The 12,576-nt window shown below is 44.3% G+C and overlaps 2 protein-coding genes across 2 annotated transcripts; one reads left to right on the forward strand and one right to left on the reverse strand.

The window, feature by feature from the left end:
* GCNT3 (glucosaminyl (N-acetyl) transferase 3, mucin type) lies at positions 1-2,396 on the forward strand. Its single transcript, XM_052671698.1, has one exon. The coding sequence runs from the start codon at positions 1-3 to the stop codon at positions 1,288-1,290; it is 1,290 nt and encodes a 429-aa protein (XP_052527658.1). The 3' UTR covers positions 1,291-2,396.
* A 5,303-nt stretch (positions 2,397-7,699) lies between these two features.
* GTF2A2 (general transcription factor IIA subunit 2) lies at positions 7,700-12,566 on the reverse strand. Its single transcript, XM_052671702.1, has 5 exons — positions 12,516-12,566; positions 12,048-12,214; positions 10,959-11,063; positions 9,617-9,743; positions 7,700-8,027 (listed from the first exon to the last, which is right to left on the reverse strand). Exons 2-5 carry the CDS (start codon positions 12,117-12,119, stop codon positions 8,002-8,004), a joined length of 330 nt encoding a protein of 109 aa, XP_052527662.1. The 5' UTR covers positions 12,120-12,214; positions 12,516-12,566; the 3' UTR covers positions 7,700-8,001.
* Between the last annotated feature and the right edge of the window lie 10 nt (positions 12,567-12,576).

Raw genomic sequence — 12,576 nt, forward strand, 5'->3', positions numbered from 1 at the left:
ATGCGGCTGTGCAACAAGAAGCTCCCGGCGGCGCGGCGGCGCTGCGCGGTGCTGCTCGGCTCCCTGCTGCTGGCCGCCGCCGTGGCGCTGCGCGGAATCGCCCTACCCTGCCGCGACGCCCAGCCGCGCTGCCGGGACCGCCTGTACGGGGCGCTGCGCCTGGAGCCCCGCTGGAAGCTCGACTGCGCGGGGGTGGTCCGCGGGGACGAGGAGGCGGTACGGGACGCCCTGGTGAGCAACCTGGAGGTGAGGAACAAAAGGCAACCCCTGAGCCCCGAGGAGTACCTGAACATGACGAAGGACTGCCGCAGCTTCAAGGAGGGCCGGCGCTACATCGAGTTCCCGCTGAGCGAGGAGGAAGCCGACTTCCCCATTGCCTACTCCATGGTCATCCACCACAAGATCGAGATGTTCGAGCGGCTCCTGCGCTCTCTCTACGCGCCGCAGAACGTCTACTGCGTCCACGTGGACGGCAAGGCTCCCGCCGCCTTCCAGCAGGCCGTGCGGGCCATCGCCGCCTGCTTCCCCAACGTCTTCGTGGCCAGCCGCCTGGAGAGCGTGGTGTACGCCTCCTGGTCCCGGCTGCAGGCCGACCTCAACTGCATGCAGGACCTGCTGCGGAGCCCCGTGCCCTGGCGCTACATCCTCACCACGTGCGGCACCGACTTCCCCATCAAGACCAACGCGGAGATTGTCCGCGCGCTGCGGGTGCTGCAGGGGCAGAACAGCATGGAGTCGGAGAAGCCGACGGCCTACAAGCGGGAGCGCTGGAAGTACCAGCACCTCGTGAAGACCTCCATCTCCCGCACGGCCACGGAGAAGTCGCCGTCGCCGCTGCCCTCGCCGATGTTCACGGGCAGCGCCTACATCGCGGCCACGCGGGCCTTCGTGCGGCACGTGCTGGAGGACCCCGCGGCGCGGCGCTTCCTCGATTGGGCCAAGGACACCTACAGCCCCGACGAGCACGTGTGGGCCACGCTGAACCGCGCGCCCGGCGTGCCCGGCGCCGTGCCGTACAGCGACAAGTTCCAGACGTCCGACATGAACGCGCTGCCCCGCCTGGTCAAGTGGCAGTACCTGGACGGCGACACGAGCCGCGGAGCGCCCTACCCGCCCTGCACCGGCCGCTTCCAGCGCAGCGTCTGCGTCTACGGGGCCGGGGACGTGGCCTGGATGCTGCGGCAGCGCCAACTCCTGGCCAACAAGTTCGACCCCGAAGTAGACGATGCGGCCATCCAGTGTCTCGAGAGCCACCTGCGCCGTAAGGCGCTCCTCGGCCGGGGGCTGTGAGCGGACCGCGGGCGGGGATCCTTCCGCGACCCCCGAGGCGAAGGGTCGGCGCGCTCCGAGCGCGGGAGCGGCGGTGCTGTGGGGCGGAGGGGCCGGGACTCCGCCCGCCGCTGCCGGCTCCACACAGAGGCGGCCCCGGAGTTCTCCGGCGGCCGTCGTAAGCGGACGAGCGCGCTGTTTTTGCACTCCGCGTGCCGTCTGCTCGCAGAAGTGACGCCGAAGGTTCGCTGTTAGGTCACGAGACGAGCTGAGGCGATGCAATTAATCGGACTGCCCGGCTGAACATCGGCTGCTGCACCTGTTTCGGTCGCTCGGGAGCCCTCTGACTGCTAGCCGTAGCAAAAGTGCCGCAAGAGCTCCTGGGTGCTCCGTGCCCTGTACTCACCTGAGGAAAGCTGGCTGTGCCCTCCAGCCCTTCTGCACCTGCAGCACAGGCACAGGACAGCTGTGTGGAGAGTAGTGCACAGGCCCACCTTGTCTGCCTCCTTCCTGCCTTTTTCCTCCACCCAGAGATTAGTTTTATGCAGTGCTCTCCACAGTGTAACTGCCACATCCAGGGGTGTGCTGGGCCTTAAGAAGAACAAAAACATCCAGTGCATTCTTTTTTTTACTTGAAGTTACTATGAGCTAGTTACTGAAGTTACTGTAAGTTGGTCAACTTTTGTATCTCACCACAGGCGCTTCACCCAGCTCTCCTTAAGGCCAGCTCCTTCCACACACCCAGCACATCCTCACAGAGAGGCCGAGAGTTTAATTCAGTTGCCTCTGTGCTGGTAGCATTTTTTCCTTAAGATTTTCTAATCAGTGAACACTTTCATCTTTATAAATTCAGCGTCTCGTGTGGGGAATGACCATCAGCCAAAGAACATCATCTAAATGTAGCGAGCTGCTGATTTCAGAAGCTCAATTATGACCAAAGCCGCGCAGTTCTTGGAAACACTGATTTAAGAAAGAAGTGATTAAATGACTGACTTAACAAGGTGTGCTGCTGTAATTTTGTTGGACATTTTAAAATGAAATGATAAATGCTGATTTTTGAAATGGCGCAGTGAAGCAGCAGTGATTGCTGTAGGCAAAAAAGGCAAGACAAGCTGTCAAATTAACAATGAATCCATCACTGGACATTTATTTATCATTCCCAACTTCCCCCCCCACCCCCCATCCTCCCCCTCTCCCCCAAAAGTGAGTAAAGCAGTAGGGTTGATGAGTCCATTGGGAAATGGTTTCCAAGTACTGTAAATAGAAATCTGCTCCTATGGAGAGTAAAGTTTCTGTTAGTAACATGTAAAACTTCAAATGGTTTCAGCAGCCAAATCTGCATTACATAACAAATATAGCCATGTGTAGTATGTTCACTTAGAACATCTGTGCTGAGCCGGAGCAAGAACTCACATTTCCCAGCATAGAAGACTGCATTCAAACTGTAGGTGCCTTCTCTGATTTTGCGTGTTGTAGCTCATTCATTCACTGCAGAGTAATAAACATTAACCCAAAGTGGTGAACTGCTGTCAGTGGTTCACTGGCAGAGCTGGGATAGATTCAAGTTTGGTTGATGTTTTTCCAGCCATGTGAAGAATTCTCTGAGCGCCTACAGAGAGTAAAGATGCTCTTGGGGCAGGGAGGAAACCTCAGCCTAAAACAGTGAAAGATTCCCAGAGGGACCTCTCTGTTGCTTAGTAAGTATCTCTAAAGTAAGATTTGTACTTACAGGTTGCTTACAGATTTATCACAGTAATTTCTGTCTCTGTCCTGTAGATACGTGCAACTTTTAAAGTTGTTTCCTCTCCCAGAAATACAAAGCATTGCTTATGCAGAATAAGTATCAGCAAAGGTTTTATCTGTGACTGACAGAGAGCCCCAAACAAACAAACAAGCAATCAAATGGAGACAGCGCAACAAGCACGTAGATCTGAAAACTATTAAAAAGCCACTTTGAATCAGTTTCACGTAAGTCTCGGCAGAGTCAAACTAACTTCTCTTTGAATATTGCATATTGCAATCTCTGCTCTTCCTGGTTAAAACATAGCATTTGTCCACACTGGAAAAAGCTTGCCTATTGAATAGGAATTGAATTTCCCCCTTCTTGGGGAACTAGGTTAACTACAAAAACACAAAGGTTTTTTTGCTGCAAACAAATGCCTGTTACATCACAAAAGCAGCATCTTATAGAGTGACAAATATGAAAATAATTACATCAAGACGTTTTTGAAGTATATTTATAGTCCTTAAATAGAGACCATCTGCCCAATTCACCAAGTGTTATTTTCAATCTGTCTACCTTGGACAGTTGGTTATTGATAAGTTCTAACTCTTAACTATTTTGGTTGAGAATCTTTGCTCCCAAATCTTTGTTGTAGGATTATGCCATTATATTTTGAGGCAGTTGATCATCTTTGGTGTGTTTTGGATACAGCCTTTTACACAGTACACCGTCAGTCAGACAGAAACAAGAGGGTGGAAACAAGGGTGGAAACAGTCAATGAGTAGTCAGACTGTCATTCTCTGTCACCTCATGGTTGTATGCACTCTTACAAAATGTTTACCTTTTCAACATGATTATGCTATTTTTACCACCACCAACAGCATTCGAAAATTTTACTCACAATTTATCTCTGATAATTTGGCTCGTAAAACAAAGGTATATCTTGTGCAAATTTATTTTAAACTCACCCTCTCAGTAGTAACCTAATTTATTCTGGGGGAACATGAGGCTACTCCCAAATTCAGAAAGTGAACTAAGATAAAAAGATTCTGGCACAGGAATATTCACAGCACTTCCTCTTCCACAGACATTAGAAATTTGACATTAGAAAGCAGTGATACAAATAAAAAAGTGAGGTATATTACTATGATCTGTAATGATAAGGAGACATAGAGAACATCACTGAATAACCACGTGTAACTTTGTGTTCCACACATCTCAAAGTGTCGCAGAAATAAGTTCAGTAGCATCTCAGAAAATTGATGACAGGGACACAAAGAAATGATGCAGTTGGGCAAGGTTAGCTGTAGAACTGAGGAGAACAAATTGCCAGCAAATTAGGACAAACCTCAGCCCAAAGTAGAATACAGAATCATCCCCCAAAACAGATTAAATACCCTATGAACTTCATCAATAAAATCCTGAACTAAGTTGGAAACAGTCACATCAGGAATTTTATTATTAGCTTGGTCCAGTGAGAGTATGAAAGGCTACTTGTGACCCCTCTGTCTACAGATCAGCTGCTAACTAACAATCTGATCATTAAACAAACCACCAGCTGCGTAAGGAGGAAGTGTGTTGCAAACAGCCACTCAAGGTATGCACAGGAGGAAGGAGAAACTACAATTCTGAAAATCTAACAACAGATTTAAAAAAAAACTCACCTGTCTTTAATCCAAATGTTTTTCACTTTTGCAAGAACAACACAGCGTGAGCTGAAACTATCATAACACATGCTGAAACACAGAGTCCATCAATGGCTTTTCTTCACTCTAGTCAAGAGCATCTATTTCCTTCTTGCTTTGCATTTATTCTGTGTTTTATAAGATCATCTCTGAGACGTCCTGTAATAAGGAAATGGGTCAATGGAAATAAATTTGGAGGAAAAATTTATAGGTAATAAATTTACAGGTAAATATTTACAGGTAAAAATTACAAACAAACTATGAAGAAGTACAACCTCCAGAAACAAAATACTGATAAAATACTTGCCACCATAAGCAGAATTGATTTGGTCATTGGTTATACCACCACAATCTGACTAACTTTTACAAAAAAATTTATCTTTGAGCAAAACTAATTTCCTAATTAAGTTTCTCCTCTTACGAGAGTGAAGCTTAAGGCTAGATCTCCCACTGCAGTTCCAGTTCCACTGGATACTCACTCAAATGCTCTTTCCTATGCTCCTCCTATTTATTATTTATTATTGAATTTTCTTCCCATGTCCACCCAGGAACTGTTAGAGCACTGAGAAGCAAAACCAAGCCACTAGTACGTTAACTGAAATACTACTTCCTATGTTGCTGAAGATGCAGCAAAGCAAACATCCAACATTGCCATTAAATCTTATCTACCTCATTGTACTGTGTTACAAGATGACCCTGACAGCTCCATACTTATTGTTCTTTTAATCTCTCTCTGATAACATTTGAAGCAGTACTCACAGCCCTGACTGAGCAAACAGCTTGCTTTAGCCAAGATCTACTTTTGTGCACTGGAGGAATTCACAAAAATCCTTTCCTCTCGTGGAATCCATGTTTTACACAGGCAGTCACCACAGCCATTTTTGTTCCGGGATTTAGTCATCCACTTTCATTTTTCCCCCAGATTCTTTTTATTTATTGCAAAGTTTCTTTCCAAATATAAACATTAATTGCAGCTCAAGGTCAAAATTATCTTTTGCTTTTTCTCCACTATGGACAGCTGGAAGGCACTCAGACTTTTCTGAAATAAATTGGAAAAAACAAGCCCCAACAAACCAGTGAACCAAGCCATTACAGCTGGAAAAACCAAACAGGTAGCAGCAAGCATGCTGATGCTCTAGTCAGTGACAGTTTTGCATTGGATATGAAAAAAAGTATCTTAGTACAACATGCAACACGCTTTTCATCTGTGTTGCTTTTTTTGGTACTTGGTTAACTTGGGCCAAACAAAAGGCTAATCAAGAACTTCAGTGGTATTTAAGCATTTGCACATTTTTCCACTATGGAAAGAATGGAGTGCTTTAAGTTTTGAGCATTTAAATTCATTTCAGAACGTCCATCTCCTTTTCAAATACTTCCTTACAAAGCAAGGCAACACGAATCAACAGATAATCAGAGCACATGGGGAGTATTACTGTTAGGCACCATCACCTTTCTCCAAAGGAACACACCCAGATCTCCACTACAACTCTTAACATTACTTTTTTTCCCTTTTTTTTGAACAAGTCATTAAAATTGTCTTGAATTTACGAACTGCCATTTCTGATCACACTCACATTGACTGGAATTTTACGAATTGCTGAGTAGCAGACATCTTCACCATTCAAATTATTTCTCCTTCATTTGAAATTTTTCTTTGCACATGTACACATGCAAGGAAGCAAATCAGTGCTTCTTAAGTTCTGTATTTTCTTTCAATTAACAAATAAAGTAATTCCAAGGATGCAAGTGCTAATGTAGCAATGTACAACTACTGAAAAACAAGAGAAGGCTGATGGAGGAGTATGAAGAAAACGCTAACAAATTCATTCCACACATAAACCTTACATCAGTGTAATGCTGCTGCCTTTTTTTTTTTTAATGGAAAAAGACTGTAGTGAATATGCTAATGCACATTACTTGGAACTGAAACCAGTATATACTTATTTACTTTAGAAAGGAATCCAAGGGTTACAAAAGAGCTGGAGATTGAGAAGCTTCGGTTCAGAGAGAAAAAGACTGCAGGGCTGGAGGTAGGAACAACTAACAGATTTCTTAGGGTTGAAATTCAGTTTGCCCCACAATTATCACAGAACATTTAAACATAGAAGATCGGGTAAGACAGAAAAAAGAGAAAACCACAGGAGGGTCACACATTGACATCCTTCAACATAATGACCTCAGTAGGCAATTACCATGCTGTTCAAATAAGAGCAATAGTCTTGTTTTTTGTTTGGTTTTTTTTTCAGAACAGTTTCTTATCAAACTGCAGTACACAGAAGACATTTTAACAGATACAGGACAAAAGAAAAATTGTAATCACAGTACCTGGAGATGTCTGTGAAGCAAGCCTGTGAAATCCCTTCATGCAAAGAAAAAAAATAAATCTTGTCTATGGAAGATATTCCAGGTTTGAAGGGGGAGCTGGATGGAAGGATTCTAATTTATCCTCAATAACTGAGGCTTTCAGTGCTCATCACTTCTCCCACTTCTAACTGAGAACATGAAATTTCTCGTTTTAAATACGTTCTAAATACCTATTCCAGGCCAAAGTCATGCACAAAGAGTGATTAGATAAACATAAAAATAAGCAGCACCAGTATTTTTTTAGAACACAGTGCAATCCTTAAGGTTCTCTTTCATGAGCTACGCAGTGATATTTTAATACTCAAGTCAATGTATTACTAGCACAGAGTACACAATGGATTTGGTATTTACAGATACCTACTATCTACCAAGTAACAAATACATCTATAGACACCTATTTTTGTCTATTTAATATGATAATAACATACAGCAACAAACAGAAAAGTATACTGATGAGCATGAGCTGCTAAGTTTTTGCTGATGTCTAGAAATGTTATTTTGAAAATAACTGGCCATTCCTTTGCCACCATACTCAGATTAGACTCTACAACTGAAAGCCCTTTGAATTTGCAATAGTACTATAAAAACAATTACAGAATACCACAAGAATGCATTAATGTATGTTTTTAAACAAAGCTTTCCAATGATCACTCATTCATTCACAAGTTTTTAAATAAAAGTTTATTAGAGAAGTTATTGTGAACAAAAAAGGCAACAGTATTGTTGTAACTTTTTAAAAAAGAAATAACATTGTGTTCTTCATGCCCCACATGGTGAACTGAAGAAATGCTACAGGTATTTCTTCCACTGTTTTCCTGTGATGCTTTCTTAGTACGGATTAACTCACATCTGCATCACAAGATGCAAGTAATGCAAGTACAAACACAGTCCCTTTCCATGCTTCTCTCCAGAAAGTGCTGCGCATTAACAGAAAATATTGCAGGCAAACCACAGTTCTTTTCATTCTGCAGCATTGGAACCAGTGTCTAGGAAAGAAAAAAGGCAATGTAATACACACTATCCCACAGACTTCAGTTAAAGAGAACAAATGCCATTCTTTAATACCTTCCTCAAACTCAAAAACATCCCCTCAAGCCTTTTAATATAGCACATGCTCTGTACCTACCCAAATCCCTTCACTGCTATAATGTGAGGCAAGGACTGCTTGTGTACTTTCACCTCATTTAATCATACCGAAAACAGCCACTGTAAAACTTCAAGGCTGTGCATATACATCATTTGCCAATATGGTACCAAAAATAGAAGAGGCTTTACTGTAACTCTGTGTCACGCACTTTACTGCAGTCAATCACAAGCATATCTTACTAAATCACATGATCTGCCAAAGAGAAAAGTTAGCACGTCCCACAGCAAAAGCTCCTATGGAATCTGTGCTACTGCAGTATATCTATCATGCATTTTTAAATCCCTGTGAGGATGAGCATGACCTTCATAAAATAACTGAGTGCAATACTCTGTTCTGAACTTTTGTCAGAAGTGCAATTTCTACTATTACCATTGTCATTGCTTTTTTGTTCTTAGCACTGTGGAAAAAATACTGGTCTTTGGATAAAGTAGAAAACACATCAATGTTTACTATGAGTTTTTTAAGCAAGTCTTTTTGTGGAAAAAGAGCTGAAATCTTAGTAACAACTTTAAATCACCCAGTTCTTTAAACCTTATCTGCATACATGTGAGTGAATATGTCCAATAAGCTGAAAGAAACAGTAGCTAACAGCAGAGGCTGAACAAACGACAAGTTCTGACAGCTATGTAGAACTACAAGTTGACATGACCCCTATAATCACGCCAGAATCCAAAAAGTCATGAAGAACTTGTTTTGTGGGCTAGCTTACACATAACTACAGCCTTTTCCATTCTCAGTTCTTCCTTTTAGCACCACCTCTAAGAATAAAACAACGGGCGCCTTTTCACACACCAGTGACATTCTGTCAATCAATGGGTGGAAAAGTTGTGAAGCAGCTTGCCACAGTAGTCGCTAAATGATTATTTTTTTTCAGCAAAGAACTTCAAGCAACACTGACAAAAGCAATCCAGTCACACGGCTGGGGATAAACTCCTATAAGCAGTTACATACAGGGGGCCCATTGAGCCAGACATTAGTTGCACCACGTGATCTGCCATGCCATCAAAAGCTTCCCATGTGCATGGGTCCCACACTATCATATCCAGCAACCAATTGCTCCAACAGTTTTCACTGCTTGCTCAGACTGATGCTTTGATGATGATTTGATTTCAATAAAATATGGTGCTGTTCTAGCAAACTGGTTAATACTGCAAAAATCACTATGCAGGAACTCAAACCAGATTAATTCTGACTTTGCACTTGCACAACAGGTGTCCACAATCTCTCACACGTTCCTATTTCAGTGCTTATGAGTTAGGGAAGCATCCAGCTGGCTTCTATTTAACAAATGATGAGAAGTGAAACAGAGTTCAGAGCCCTACTTTCACCTGAAAAATACAATCAGTATAGCTTTAATTAGAGGATCAATCAAAGCTTTCTACAAATGGTCTAGTGCCTGTGCTTATTTATATTCTATTTCATACTTACTTTTTCCATCACATGCTACAATTTTCACTTTGTCCACTTTCACAAGCTCAGTGACTTCCCTAAATTCAACATCATTCAGTACAAACGTCCATACGTTGTCACAGAACCTGTATGTATTCAGAGATCCCTTTGAAAAAAACAGAAGATATTTTCTATAGGTGGCATCCCCAAAATATCAGGAAATATGACATTTACTCTTTACAGAACTACGTACCTTCTAGAACAACAAATCAGCTTGCCATAAAACCAACTATGAACCTGAATGCATGCAAACACACAAGCAAGCAACTGGGGAAAACTGTTATTTAAATGCCCTCCAGTGGCTGAAGTTTTCAAGGCCTTTCCATGTATCTTTTCAATGCAAGGATGTTACACTCTATGCAAATGGAAGTTTCATAGATATGCTAAAAAGCTTTCTCACGTGCACTAACAAACTATGTAACTTATATTAGTACCAAAAAAGATTTCTTAAAACCCAAGGAATATGAGCAGTGATCACAGAATATATGAATTCTGCAATTGTTTATAAGAGAAAAAACTAATCAGTGTGACATAACAGGGCTTTCCTACACATGGTGCATTCCAAAGGTGCACACCTTTTGGCCTTTATCTTCTCACATTTTAAACTGATTCTTTTGGAACTTAAGCTCCACGTGAAATTTGTTTGTTTTGCATCTTCAGGACAGTTTGCTACACCACATATTAAAAAGAATTATGTGAGGGGAAAAAACACCAAAATAAAATAAAAAAAATCTAAAATCCTACAAGCATGCTTTATTTCTGCATTCTGCATAGACTGCAGAGAAATACTCAGGACAACTTTTCCCTCAATACTACAATCAAATTGACATTTAATAATTGGTTGGCTATCTGCCATTAACTAAAGAGGGTGGCTGTGAAAAAAACAAGTTTTTCTGTGAGACCTACAGCAAACAGAATATAAAAGTACACCTGCATGTCTCTAGTCTCTTTTCCTGTCAGAGCTGTGGCTGAAAAACTGGCTTTATCTCACTTCTGCAGAATACAATTCAGTGGAGCAAAATTCTCCCCATCTGCAGGACACTAACAACAGCAACACTACACATTTCAGCTTTTCCTTTTTCCTCTGCTCTCATCCCACCAAATTCTTGTTTCCAATTTCTGCATTCCTTCAAAAATTCCCCAACAGACCAGGGAGATAATAAGCTTCACAATTAAATACCGAACATACAAGTAGGCAGCCATTATTTCAGAATCATAAAGGACCTTTTGAAATCTCTGCTCACAGCACACTGTGTGACATTCTGCATCAACACTCAAACCACCATCGCTTACCAAGAACTGTGACAGGCAGTTATCTTACCCTGAAATTGACTCTGTTCCTGACTCGTTGTGCCAGTGCCGAATTTATAGCTTTATCAAACTGAAGTAGCACCTGAAGGGCCAGCTGAGGAGTGATTTGCTGTGACTGAAGAGGTGTAAAAACAAGTTTTGAGTTGCTTCCGCTTTCAGTCAAAAAAGAAGAAAAAGAAAACAGAACCGCACTAAAAACAAAGAATATCACAAGAAAGTTTATGGGAAGAGGTCTCTAAAAGAATAGCTTATAGAAGCATTACAGAAGTATCATCATAGAATGGTTTGGCTTGGAAGGGACCTTTGAGATCACCCAGTTCCACCCCCTTGCTATAGGCAGGGACATCTCCCTCTAGTCCAGGTTGCTCACAGCCCCATCCAGTTTGGCCTTCAGTGCTTCCAGGGAGAAAGCATCCACAACCTCACTGAGCAACCTGTTCCAGTGTCTCATCACCCTCACAGTGAAGAATTTATTCTTAATATCCAGTCTAAATCTACCCTCTTCCAGTTTAAAACCATTTCCCTTTGTCCTGTTACTACCTGCCCTTATAAAAAGTCCCTACCCAGCCTTTCTGTAGGCCCTCTTCTGGTACTGGAAGGCCACCAAAGTAAGGTCACCTTGGAGACTTCCCCAGGCTGAAGATTCCTAGCTCTCTCAACCTGTCTTCATAGGGGAGGTGCCCCAGCCTTCTGATCATCTTCGTGGCCCTCCTCTGGACCTGCTCCAACAGCTCCATATCCCCTTATTTACCTTTGTTTTCCCACCTTAAGCCCGGGAGAAGAAATAATGTGCTAAAAGATTTTTTGTGCTACACGAAGATTGCTGCTGGTTAGTTGGAAACCAGCAGAAGAGGAAACTGATTGCAGTGTTCCAGAATAGCCTGGCTATAGCTTTACTGGACCACACAACAGGGGAGAATGCCACATCAGAAAAGGCTTCCATCTACAACGTTCACCTAAAGGCTCCCACGTAACGCAAATCGCTTTTGATCTCAATAGGTAAACATTCTGAAAGCTGAGATGCTGCCCGCAGCATGGCTATATCCGGCTGTATCTGCACCGCCGCTCCCGGCAGCCGCCTCGAGCCCGGCGCTCGCACCTGGATGAGCTCGTCCAGACTCTCCTGCAGGCTGTTGCCCAGAGTGGTGTTCCGGTACAGCTGATAGGCCATGGTTCCTGCGGGGCGCTGGCCGCCTTACTGACCATCCACGGCTCGGGACGCCTGCTGTATCCTTGCTCTCATTAATAAACGAGGTAAAAAAAAACCTACAAAACACAACACGGCCTTTAGCTGCCCAGTACACGGCAGGAGCCGAGAGCCCGGGTGGCAGGGCGGAGCCGCACCGGCACGGCCCGAACGCGACACGCGGGGCCGGCCTCGTCCGCCTCCCGTTCGGCTGCCGGGCCGGCCGGCCTCCAGCCCCCGGCGCAGGGTGCCCACTGCGGAACGGGGCGCTGCGGCAGGACAGGGAGCCGCAGCCCCAGCCCCGACTCCGCGTCTCCCCGAGGCCGCCCGCCAGGCCCGGCCCCGGCTCACCACCGCCCGCCGCCACCGCCGGCGCCTCACCCGCTCCGAGCGGCCGGAAGAAGCACTGGCCGCGCTGACCGCCGACCCGGAAGCGGAAATG

The sequence above is a fragment of the Tympanuchus pallidicinctus genome, unplaced genomic scaffold (assembly GCF_026119805.1).
Source record: "Tympanuchus pallidicinctus isolate F22 unplaced genomic scaffold, pur_lepc_1.0 scaffold12, whole genome shotgun sequence".
In the NCBI taxonomy this organism is placed as follows: Eukaryota; Metazoa; Chordata; class Aves; order Galliformes; family Phasianidae; genus Tympanuchus; species Tympanuchus pallidicinctus.